This window comes from Phocoena phocoena, chromosome 17 (genome assembly GCF_963924675.1).
Source record: "Phocoena phocoena chromosome 17, mPhoPho1.1, whole genome shotgun sequence".
Classification (NCBI taxonomy): domain Eukaryota; kingdom Metazoa; phylum Chordata; class Mammalia; order Artiodactyla; family Phocoenidae; genus Phocoena; species Phocoena phocoena.
In genome coordinates this window covers 50,816,951-50,829,842 of record NC_089235.1, presented here as the reverse complement: position 1 = coordinate 50,829,842, position 12,892 = coordinate 50,816,951, and the positions used below count along the sequence as shown (strand labels likewise).

Genomic DNA, 12,892 nt, shown 5'->3' with positions numbered 1-12,892 from the left:
AGGCCTGTCCTACTGCTCCCGGGCCCCTTGTTCTTACCCCATAAACACTGTATGCTCTTCTCTAAAGCTTATAAACTGGGGGCCCACAGAATCTGGTCCGAGAACTGTGTAGGTTCACCCAGTATTTTGTGTGTGAGCATGTGTGTGTGTGTGTGTGTGTGTGTGTGTGTGTGTATTAACTGTCACCACTTAAAGAACTGGGAGAGTTCATGTAAAAATCCAGACCTCTTACTTCTCTTGTGACATTGCTTCGCCAGTTGCCCACAGTTCTCACCACCCCATATTGTGCCCCAACCCAACTCACCTCATGGGTTTAAATGACCTGCATGCATCCTGTAGGCATCTGAGGTTGTGAGCTCCACGCTGGGCCATCAGAAGGTCTCTAGGTTTACCGTGCATCTTCATGCCTTCTTATCTTTGTTCACAGCGTTTCTTCAGATTAGAGCACCCTTTCTCCACCTGGTAGAGTTTTACCTTTTAAGGATCAGATAAAGGACCACCACTGATGTGAAGTCCTTCCAATAAAATCAGTCACCTGTGCTCAATGAGCCCATAAAGCCTTATTTCTGTTTCTAGTGTAGTTCTCCCCAAACTATTAAGGGCAGTTGTATGCATGTCCTCTCCTGGCTAGATGGGAAGACGTTGAGAGTAGTTTCTGCTTTGTTCAGCTTTACACACTGTCTACCATCAGCCCTCACCCACTGTATTCATTCCATGAGCACGGAGTTAATTCACTTGAAATCAAAAGCCATTTGTTGCTGCCCATTAAAGTCTTTTCATTCCCACTTTTCTGTGAATGAACAAGTAAAAAGCGTATGTATTTATGTAGAAAGGATCAATGAAATTATTGTTTCATATAAGCCTTGAGCAAACGTCGGTTTCTAAAGTCTCTTTAGTAAGATTATATAGCTGGTGATGAGAGCTGGCTCCACCTGGCTTCTAAGTGTATCATGCAGAGAATTGTATAAATATAACTCCCTCCCTTCCCTAGTATTGCCCATATGATCAAATAATAACTAATATTTTTTACAAAACACTTTCACACTTATGACAAATTTCTTAGGTGGTAAATACTTCATTAATCAGGTCTGCATCTTCACCTACAGTTTCTAATCTCATCGTCTCACAGGAAACTCACATTGTAAACTACTTAGTTCACTATATCTTTCTTTGAGACTTTTTTTTTTGTGTGTGTGGTACGCGGGCCTCTCCCGTTGCAGAGCACGGGCTCCGGACGCACAAGCTCAGCGGCCATGGCTCACGGGCCCAGCCGCATGTGGGACCTTCCCGGACCGGGGCACGAACCGGTGTCCCCTGCATCGGCAGGCGGACTCTAAACCACTGCGCCTGGAAGCCCCTATTTTCATTTCTTTTACACCTTCTATTAATGCAGAAGAATGCTGAACTCTTAAGAATCTAGATCGAGGTTGAGAAAGAAGATATTTCTTATAAGATGCACAGTAGGTAGCATACAGACCTTTCTTTAGGGAAGGAATGCCCAAAGCTGACACGAGGAGGAAAAGGATTTCACACTTTCTTCTGAAGAAGCATCAGTGAAGGACCAAAGTTGCCGTGGAAGCAAAATCTCAGAAGGAATGACCAGATTCTTTTAGTAGCTGCCTGTTTTTGCCAAGACTATCTGCTGATAGCCCTAAGCCCAGGCAGCTGACTGCAATGCCTGTTAATACGTGAAAGACTAGTAACATTTTGCTGTTTCCATTCTCTCCCTATAAGAATTGAATGTGGAACAGGTGTGGGCAGGGAAGCAGAAAAGTCCCTTGGAGAGTTATAAATTAGCCTGGTCCTGGGTTGAGTTCATGGGCATCTCTGAGGAACCCCATTCCTTCCCAAGGCATTCCAAGTAGCTGAAGGGAATCTAACAGGAACCAAACAGTCTGCAGTGTATCTACATTCTAAGAAAGAATGCCAGAAATTTCAGACTCAGATTGAAATCTTTGTCATAGTTTTCTTTTCTTGTGATCCAATTTCCTCTTAATCAAGAGGGATTTAGTCTCTGCATTGTCGGGCCACAGTTAACATTTTCAGATGCTGTTGAACTCTAAAAACACATCTGACAGATTTCTAGATAGAGTAGTAAATCGTCTCCCCAGTTGTCTCAATCCTGGGAGGTAAATGACCTACAGGATGGAAAACTGACATCAACGTATTTTTTAAAATAAATTTGTCTCACAATCAGAAGTAATTAAAGTTCTTACCTTTTAATGCTCTTAGACAGCAGTTTTCAATCAGTGTGGTTAACTACATGTCAAGATTGGAGGAAAGTATACAGTTTAAAAATCTATAGAACTGTTGTACGAAGAAAAAATTCTATTTGTCTTACTTTATTACTCAGTGTTGAGCCCTGAGCATTTTTACCTGGTTTAGGACACTTAATAGATGGTTATTTTCCTGTCCAAGTGCCCTATCTATCCAGTCCTTTTTTAAAAACTATATTTCAGGTCTTTGTTCTGAGAATTGAAAAAACGGTTTTTCTGCATGAACTTGAAGTTCTGCTAAGGAAGGTTGTGTTATTCAAAACAAAAGTTCGGGTAGGGGTTGCTTCTGATAGCATTCACTTATTTTGTCTTTAAATAGTCTGCTTTAACAAAACATTTGAAAAGATTTGTTGTAATAATCTCTGAAGTTCCGTGTGTGTAGGTCTCAATTTAAAGATTTAAAAAAAAAATAATTGGACCAAAATTTTGACTATCGTCTTGTGTATTAATAGGATTTGTCTATAAAATAATTCAAACGTGGGACTAAAACACCAGGCCTTTGTCTCCCCCCTTATCTGGGCCTCAATTTTCTCATCTGGTAAATGGAGGTTGGATGAGGTGACTTCTAAAGTCTGTACCGAATAGAGCTGAAGACAAAAAGAACACGGCAACTTAGGACCCTTGGTGAGTAGAGTGAAAAGAGGCACATGCCTTACATCAGACATCTGGGTTTGAGTCTCAGATATTATTCGCTACAGGGAGTTACGTGTCACTGTATTTAGCTATAAAATGGGGACTAACTAAGAGCTATATTGAAAGCTGTTGAGGTTTCAATGGAAACAAGCCTATAATGTTCCCAGCACAACTTGTGCGTGTATTTTATGCTCCTATAAATGGTAGGACCATATTTTAAGGTCAGGAAAAACCTAAGGCTGAGCACATGATCGGATCTAGTAATTTCCACTCTGGCACTTGGAGAAGAAAGGGCGTGATCCTCTCACTGTCCTTTACCAACAGAGATGTCCCTCTGCTCTGATGAAACTGGAGCTGTCAGGGTTTAAAAAAAGCACACCATCCCAGGGAAGGCACTGCGTCTTGGCAAGAAGTGCTTAACATAGTTTCCACCGTGACCAAATTCCCTTCCCACCCCACGTCCCACTTCTATTTAAATCCCAGGCCCTCCACCGGCCCACACTCATTTTAGCCAGTGCCCAGGCTAGCAGCAGAGAAGAGAAAGGTAGCATGGCTCCGGGGGAAAAGGAAAGGGAGGAGGGGCCAGCCAAGAGTGCCCTCCGGAAGGTACGCACAGCCACCCTGGTTATCAGCTTGGCCCGAGGTTGGCAGCAGTGGGCCAATGAGAACAGCATCAGGCAGGCCCAGGAGCCCACAGGCTGGATGCCAGGAGGGACCCAGAACCCACCCCAAGCTTCTGGACCAGTGATCCATCCCACCACCCACCGGAAAGCTCAGAGTGCCCCAAAGTCTTCCTCCCCAAAGCCAGAGGGACACGGAGATGGACCAAGCTCAGAGGAAGCCACCGAGGTGTCTCAGATCAAAAGGAAAGAGGTGACCAAAACAGTCGTCAGCAAGGCTTACGAGAGAGGAGGGGATGTGGGCCACCTCAGCCACAGATACGAGAAGGATGGGGACATGCCTGAAGCTGGGCAGCCAGAGAGTGAAATGGACAGAATCCTCTGCGGCCATGGCTCCCCGACGCGGAGGAGAAAATGTGCCAGCCTGGTATCTGAGCGGATCGAAGGCTGGAAAGAGATGGGACAGGAGGAACGGGAAGGGCCCAAGTGCAGGAGCAGCAGTGTAGACACAGAGGACAGCGGCTACGGAGGGGAGACGGAGGGGAGGCTGGAGCTGGATGGAGAGCGGGTGGCCGCTGCCAGAATCAAACGCCCCTTGCCCTTCCAGTAAGTGAATGCGTCTCCCAACTCCTTATCCCGCTCCTGAGCCCCAGGCAGCTGCGGGAATCCCAGAGAGCAGGGAAGGACCACCAAAGTCAGAGTGAGAATCTCACAGCTCGGGCAGGCAGCGAGGTCTGGGGAAAGGCACGCCCCTGGGCTAAGAGGGCAGGACCAAGCTCAGCCATGGACCTTTGGGCCAAGGGCCTGCACTATTTGGTTTCTCCTTTCTGTTTTGAACACTCCAGGTTTAGCCACAACAAAGATGAAGCCACCGGAGAGGGGTATCTGCTTTGGGAAAAATTTTTAAGTCAATTCTATAATGAGTAACAAATTGGTGTATTTTTCTGCAGAGACAAGTATTTACTGGTAGACTGAGTGGAGAAACCTTTCCCTTGTCCAAAATCAGTCTACAGTATTTTCAAGAGACACATCTACCCAAATAGTGCCCCTGGAACACAGACTTCTGTGAGCCTGTATACAGGTGGGAAGCTGCTGTCTGACGTCAAAGCAGGCTCTGAAGTCAGACAGACCCAAGTTCAGATTCCAGCTCTGCCCTGACTATAGTTAACAATACTGTATTATGCACTTGAAAGTTGCTAAGAGAATATCTCTTAAATGTTCTCACCACACAAAAAAAACGGCTTATTCTTCTAAACCCATTTCCTCCTTTGTAAAACAATGGCAACAGTAACCTTTTGGAATAAATTCTGTTGTGTTGGGAGGAGATGAGAATTTAGCACAGTGCCTGCACATAAGCTCACTATATGAAAGTTATTACTCCTCATATAGATTTTTTTAGCAATTTTTCAAACCTTCAGAAAACTTTGTTCTGCTTATAAACAAAGACAGAAATGCTATAAAAGCTAGGTAATTAAAATATCACAATCCGAAAACAACTAAATGCGCGCGCACACACACACACACACACACACACACACACACACAGACTCAAACTGATACTTTAGTCTGACAAGAAACGCATGTTTTGTTTCAAGACAGTAGCTGGCTCCACATAACAGAAAGTCAGGATTTCTCACTCAACAACCACAGGATATCAGAATATAGGAAAAGTCTCAGATGTGGCGAATAATTATAAACTGACTCCTTCTGGGAACGGTTAGATGTGTAGGTGTGTTTTTCAACTTTTATGATATAATCAGAAGGTAAAGAACAAAATTAGTTACCTTATTTGACAAAAAGCTGTCAGTTTGTGACTTTAAAGATGTTTTGAAAGAACTAGCACTATTATATTGAAAGCTTTCAAGAAAAATGAAATGGCAAACTTAGATAATCATAATTCCGCGTGCATTTAGTGTGTGCTGTGGGTATTTTACGTGCTTTGCCCTTAGAACTCTCACAGTGAGGTAGGTAATATCCCAGTTTAGGGATGAGAGCACTGAAGCTCAGAGGGAAATTTCACTCAGCAAGTTAGTGACCTGAGATGTGTACGCCTGTCTCCAAATGTAAGGCTTTGAAACCAGACATGATGCTACTTCTCATGCAGAACCTTGAGGATGCATTCAGAGACCTAGATTTGTGCTCTATTTACATTCACGTAGGAATTCATAATCAGAAATCACTATTCTACCAGACCATATGGAACCATAGTCTAAGTTTCGGCCTTGTGAATTTGGGGGTGTGTGTGCTACAAAACAAAACAATAGAACAGAATAAACCCAACAGAACAAAGACTAAGGGTGGCACAATGACGATCTTCCTGTCAGCATGTTTTGAATTGGCCAGAGGTAGGGAGGTGACAGTTGGGACCAATCTCCAATGCATGTTACTCTTCTTTGGCACTTGTCTAAGTATTTATTCATTTAATCCTCAAAACATTCTCATGGGGTAGGCACAGTCATTATCCTCATTGGATAGATGGGAACATAAGACAAAGAAGTATCAGGGAATTTGTATAAGATTGTACAGCCCACGGGGTTTGAACCCAGGCACTCTGGATCCAGAGCCCACCCTCTCGACCACTACTCTAAACTGTCTCACCTAGAAGTGAGAACTTCCATACCGGACCCTTCTGTTGGTTCCCCCAGACAGACATGGACATGGACACCTTCTTAGTGTGATAGATACCTTTGAATGAGAGACAGATTTGAATCATGGTCACTCTGGCAAATCCTAAGTTTCTTTGTACTCATCTAAAAAAAATAGAGGTGATAATCCATAGAGTTATTTTGGTATTAATTATGTAAAGCAACGGACCCAGGAAAGCTACTTAATAAGTTGTACTCATTATAATGCAAGGGGCCAGCCCTGGTGATCCCAACACTATGAGATGCTAGGAGATTGGCTCTCAGGGTTTGGGGAGGAGAATGCGAATGAAATCCCTTCCTTCCTTCTTTGGTTCCTTTCCCTTAGTCTTAGAATACGTAGGGTACCAGAATGTTGTACACAGCAACAGCAGCTCTGAATGTCAGCAGTAATCCTAGCTATGCTCAGGAAGCTTCAGCAGAAGCCCAATGGGACTTTTGACCTGATGGGACTCTCACATACTGCTTGAGAAATGAATGTGGCATTATTGAGGAGGCCTATGGGAAAGGGGGTTTTGTTCATTTATTTTTAATTCTAAGCACCATTCTTTCCCCATATCCACTAACAGGGAGAAAATTATGTGTCACGAATATTTAAGTAGAAAAAAAGTTTTCTTGGTGGTTAAGATGTTCTATGGATAACAGAGACAAGTCAGGTTTGGTAGAAAGTAGAAATATTCTTCACCAGTAGAGTTCTACTACCTGGGGCTTTACTATGAAAATGATTTCTATTTTATGCTTTATTTTTTAAATATTCAGTCTTTTGATTGTATAGCTATGTGACTTGTTTGGTCCAGCTCCTTTAGACAAAGGAAATTTTATCTCCCACACAGTAATGATGCAATATTGAAACGACAGTCACTCATCCATTCTCTCCTCCAAGTTCTGTTTGGCAAAAATACTAAAGGTTGAGCGTTTTATAGAAAAGGGAACTGAGCGTGGAGATGTATACAAGTCATAGAGCTAGTAAGTGATGGCATTGGGAAGGCTGATGCCAGAGCTTGCATTCTTAACCACTGTTAGACTGATTCTCTGAGGACAGAATGGACTCAAGAAATCAAATGGAGATCAAAGCATCAGCTTCATTAGTGGAATCCCAATAACTCCCAAACTGTAGTGTTTTGGTATCACTATATTGAAGATATTTGCTAGAAATGAAGGGGAAAGTATGGCTATCTAATATTTGCCCCCAATTCTCGAGCTTGGAACCCTTTCCATGGACTCTGAGGACAGCTGCCGATCTGCAAGGAGCAGCACAGGCTTGGCTCCCAAACATGGCTGGTAACAGAAAGGAGACAGTTTTGAATTCAGTCACCCTACTTCTGATAAGTGTGACCCCGTAGATATCAATCTCCCATTAACCAAGCTGGCTATACTTCCTGTGGTGAAGGGCAAGCAAACCAGTGGACAGAGGAGCAGATTCTCCCCAGAACTTCCCTGAGAAGTTGGAAAGGGTGGCAGAAGTTCTTCAGTTCACTGACGGAGAAGTGTTCTAGCCTAAGATATGGATGTGGTGCCAGTCTTTGAATATCGCTTTGCTTCTATAAATGTGTAACGAGATTGTCTTTCTAAAGCTCAATCTAAACTGTTATTCACATTTTTACTTGAAATTTAGAAAAACAGGATAAGCTGATATATTGAGTCTTACATTCATTGATCAGGAGGATACTCAAGGTATAAGACTTTCTAATCCTGATTTAAACCTGAAACTTCCATACTTTTTAAAAACTGGAAATACTAAGACAATATAGAACGTTTATAAGATAGAAAAAATTAAATACTCATTAAGATATATTTTCTTCTGGTACTTCTTTAAAACAACCTTGTCTATTTTCTAATTCTTGCTAATAGGATCAATTCTTTTGCTGTCCTTTTCTCTTATTACTGGGAATTACAGTTTGACCATATAACAAATGGAAATTAAGATTTAGTAGGTGCTTTTTTAGATGTTTCTCTTCTTCACAGTTATTACCTCACCAACCCCAACCCTTATCCCAAATGACATAGAGTGTCAACACTCAGGGAATTTAAGTTCTAATTAAAATTAGAAGAAAAAATACTACATCAATGAATGAGAGACCCATATAACATACAGTTTAAACAAATTACCTCTGGATGATAATTTGAATATTTTTCTATTTTTCTGCTTCTTGTAAATTCTAAGATCAATACAGTTGATGCAAAACAACATGGGTTTGAACTGTGTGGGTCCACTTATAAGCAGATTTTTCAAATAAATGCTTGCAACACTACTACACAATCCATGGTTGGTTGAATCTATGGAGGTGGAACCATGGATACAGTATAAGTGTAGAGTTATACTCGGATTTTCAAGTGCTTGAAAGATCAGAACCCCTCCCCCACCATTGTTCCCTTGAACAACCCTATGAGGATCCTGTAGTACTGTAGTATTTACTATAAAAAAAAAAAAAATCCATGTATAAGTGGACCTGCGCACTTCAAGCCTGTGTTGTTCAAGGGTCAACTATAATACCAGCATGAAAGAGAATTTTGAAAAAGAAAAAAAAATCAACTGTCATCTAGATACCGACATAATTATTTTCAGTTGTGCACATGCTCTTGATTTCTTCAGCCTGGTGTGTACACATTTTACATGGTTAGAATTGTACCATAAATACTCAAATTTGGTTCACTCTGATGATTTTCATGAATGTCTTTTAGTGGTTATTCGTCGTTCTGTTTTCATTATTGAATATTCAACGAGTACCTAAAAGACTGTCTGGCACACAGCAGTTGTCATAAGTACTTTACTAGAGGATGGAAGGAATGTCAAAGTGCCCAGAAGCTCCTTAAAGGGAGGATGTATTATGTTTTATACTATAGGACAGAACCACAGGTGGTGCTCAGGAGACAAAAAGTATGAGTTAATAAATCGTGCTATTCTTTTCACTTTCTTCTGAAATGTTTCAAGTCGCTTCTCCAGCAAGATGTTCCAGCCTTGGGCTTGTTATTGAAGACTATTTCTGCCATGGATTGCCATCATTCCAAGGGCACTAGGTGTTTCCTCTCCTTTGGTCATGAGATCAAGCAGCCCATAATCTGAGCAGCTGAACAGGGACAGTCTGTGGAGATGCAGATGAAGACGAGGACCAGCAGGGTTGAGGGAAATGCATTCCACTTCAGGGCAGTGTAGCTCCTAGCACTTTTCCATACATGTATGATTTTTTAAAGTTGTGATTAATTGTGTAAACAGTTTTTGTATGCTGCTTTTTCCCAATTAACTTTGTCATATACTTTTGCCCATGTCATTACAAAGAAGAGCAGTGTTATATTCAGCAATGTACTCCTAGTTTGAATTCTACTGCAACAGTGAAACAATGCAGCAAGTGTAGGACACAAACCACGGGAATTAGTGAAAGGTCGCCATCTAGTGGATGGCCTTCCTCTTCGAAGAAAACAACGCTCAGGCAAGTAAGCTTGCCTCTCCATCCAGTGTTAGCCTCCTGCATCTGAATGACCAGACTGCAGGAAGTGAGTTTGGATAGCGAGGAAGACTCACATCTGACCCGTTCCTGGGTTTTGAACAGCAAATTGTGAGAGTTCAGATAGCAGGGGCCACTGAGTTCGGGCATGCCACTGCCATAAGCAAATTCAACCCTGCTCTACATCTCCCACTTCCAATGCTTCCACACATGAAGCCACTCGGAGCTGGGGAGAAGGATGGGTGAGTCACTTGTACGGATGAGGAATACAAATTTCTGACTTTTAGGTAGTCCAAGAGTTCATGCTTTACTCATGAAGGCAAAGAGACCTCGAAAAAAAGTCTAGGAGATTGGAGATACAGAAATGACAGGAAAGTCTGTTAAAGACCAATTTTGCCATTTTAAAATTAGATCTGCACCCTCGTGACATTATTGGTCTACATTTTCCAATGCTGGTTTTTGTTTTGTTTTAATAAGAAATGCATTCCAAACTGCAAGGGCAGACACACACATTTGAGACACAGCTCATCCACATATTAGACACTGTCCTGGCAGGCTGAGTGGCATCATTACACAGAGGGAAGAGCACTGACTCTGCCTAAGACAGTTTGGGTTTGAATCCTGCCTCTTCCGCTGGGTTAGGGCAGCATTTCACAGAAGATATACACAGGCTCTGGAGCCGGATTAACTTTGGTACAAGTCACAGACCCATCACTTAACAGCTTTGTGACTTTAAGCAAAGTTACTTAACCCCTCTGGCCTCAGTTTCCTCATCTGGGAAGTGAGATTAACAGTACCTATCTCGTGAAATGGTTGTGGAAATATTAGTAGAAAGTGTTTAGAAGAATGCCAGCACACTGTGTTCAATAAATGTTACTATTGCTAGCTGGTGTTTCCTATATATACAGCTTGATTTTTCAAAATTTGTGGTACATCATAGATACTAGTATAGATATGCTTCATTAAAGATCCATATATAGGGACTTCCCTGGCGGTCCAGTGCTTAAGACTCCACACTTCCACTGCAGGGGGCACGGGTTCCATCCCACGTCGGGGAAAGAAGATCCACATGCTGTGCAGGGGACCAAAAAAAAAAAAAAATCCATATATAAAAATCTATACATGAGTAAATATTACAGAGTATGTGTGCCGATATAAGGCTTATTTTGGGCAAATAATTGTTTCTTGATGTCCTGTGTAAAGTGTATTCCCTTAATACACTCATTCGAGTCCAGTTCTAAATGTTACTAATATGCAACTTTAAGATACACATATTTGGGGCTTCCCTGGTGGCACAGTGGTTGAGAATCTGCCTGCTAATGCAGGGGACACGGGTTCAAGCCCTGGTCTGGAAGGATCCCACATGCCGCGGAGCAACTAGGCCCGTGAACCACAACTACTGAGCCTGCGCGTCTGGAGCCTGTGCTCCGCAACAAGAGAGACCGCAACAGTGAGAGGCCTGCGCACTGCGATTAAGAGTGGCCCCTGCTTGCCACAACTAGAGAAAGCCCTCGCACAGAAACGAAGACCCAAAACAGCAAAAATAAATAAATTAATTAATAAACCCTTACCCCCAACATCTTCTTTAAAAAAAAAAGATACACATATTTGCATTACATTTGTGTAAGGAAGCTTTTTTCTTGAAATAGTTTAATATGATTATTTTACAGAGCTTAAAACATTACTGTTATTTAGAGAGAAAATAATCTAGAAGGAGATACCTCAAACTAAGAACAATGGTGGCCTTGTATATGATTTTTCTTCTTTTATCTCTTACTTTTTTGAATTGTTCATATTTCTTTCATAATGAAACAATTATAGAGTTACATTAAGATGCATATGTACAAGAAGTACAAACAGAAAGCAACACTTGGGTGTTAAAATATCAATATTTTGATTCTTCATCCTCTCTCTCTCTTTTAGGGCAAATAGATTCACAGAGAAACTCAACTGCAAAGCCCAGCAAAAATACAGCCAAGTGGGCAACCTGACAGAAAGATGGCAACACTGGGCTGATGAACACAGACGATCTCAGAAGCTCAATCCTTTCAGTGAAGAGTTTGATTATGAGTTGGCCATGTCCACCTGCCTGCACAAAGGAGATGAAGGCTACGGCCGTCCCAAGGAAGGAACCAAAACTGCCGAAAGGGCCAAGAGAGCCGAGGAGCACATCTACAGAGAAATCATGGACATGTGCTTCATCATCCGAACGATGGCTCACCACAGACGGGACGGCAAGATCCAGGTTACTTTTGGAGATCTCTTTGACAGATACGTTCGTATTTCAGATAAAGTTGTGGGCATTCTCATGCGTGCCAGGAAGCATGGACTGGTTGACTTCGAAGGAGAGATGTTATGGCAAGGCCGGGATGACCATGTTGTGATTACTCTACTGAGTGAACCTTCAACTGCACAAGCCAAACTTGACCCACTCTTGTCTTAATGCTAAATGCGAATGTAGTGAAAAGTAAAATGCAAACTGCTCTGTAATAAGTTGGCAAATATTAAACAATTTTTACATGATTGACTTTTTTGGCACTTTATTTAAGCACACACAAAGCATTTCAGAAAGGACATCGAGGACCATTCGTATATAATAGTATAAATATTTGAAATTCCATTTACCCTTTTAGGCAAAAATATTTGGCTATTCTTTGCACAACTACTATAAATCTTTAAATAAACAATTATATCTAAGAAAAATGCTGACTTCAGGGAAATAGCAGCAAAACATATTACAATGTGTCATTGTTCAGGAAGAAAAAATTCCAGCAAGTTTGGCAAAACTAAATTTAAAATTTTCTAGGAAGCTTGACTTTGTACCATTATTTTTATCCCTTAGAAAACAAGCACACAAAATAAGCACACAAATAAAAAGTTGTATTCAAATAAGATGCTGGAATTTCTCTGTGGACTTTGAATTTAATAGGTTTCCAACAGAAATTAGCCACCCTTCTCTGATGTGATTTGCACAAATCACATAAAAAGACATTGCTGGTGGTCTTAGAGCCAGCAGAGAAGGCGGTTTTGTTCACTTTCTCTATGAAAGCAGAGCAGAGGTAAGACATTTAGATTTACCTGCCATCGCAGGACTTCTTGGGGAAGTTTCATTTTTTCTCAAAACCTTAGTGAGTCATGCTGTTTGAAGTAGAAATACAGAAAATGCTACAGTGAATTGGAATGTTGAGTGTAGAAGAATCTGATAGAATCATGGGTAGATCAGAAACAGACTTGAGACATTTTAATTTACTTCATGCTGTAACAAATTTTTGGAAATA

At 41.5% G+C, this 12,892-nt stretch overlaps 1 protein-coding gene across 1 annotated transcript; it reads left to right on the top strand.

Annotated features, from left to right (window-relative positions):
• Window positions 1–3,417: 3,417 nt before the first annotated feature.
• On the top strand, window positions 3,418–12,134 carry ABRA (actin binding Rho activating protein). Its single transcript, XM_065895592.1, has 2 exons — window positions 3,418–4,135; window positions 11,538–12,134. The coding sequence occupies exons 1-2, from the start codon at window positions 3,459–3,461 to the stop codon at window positions 12,055–12,057; spliced, it is 1,197 nt and encodes a 398-aa protein (XP_065751664.1). The 5' UTR covers window positions 3,418–3,458; the 3' UTR covers window positions 12,058–12,134.
• The last annotated feature ends 758 nt before the right edge of the window (window positions 12,135–12,892 follow it).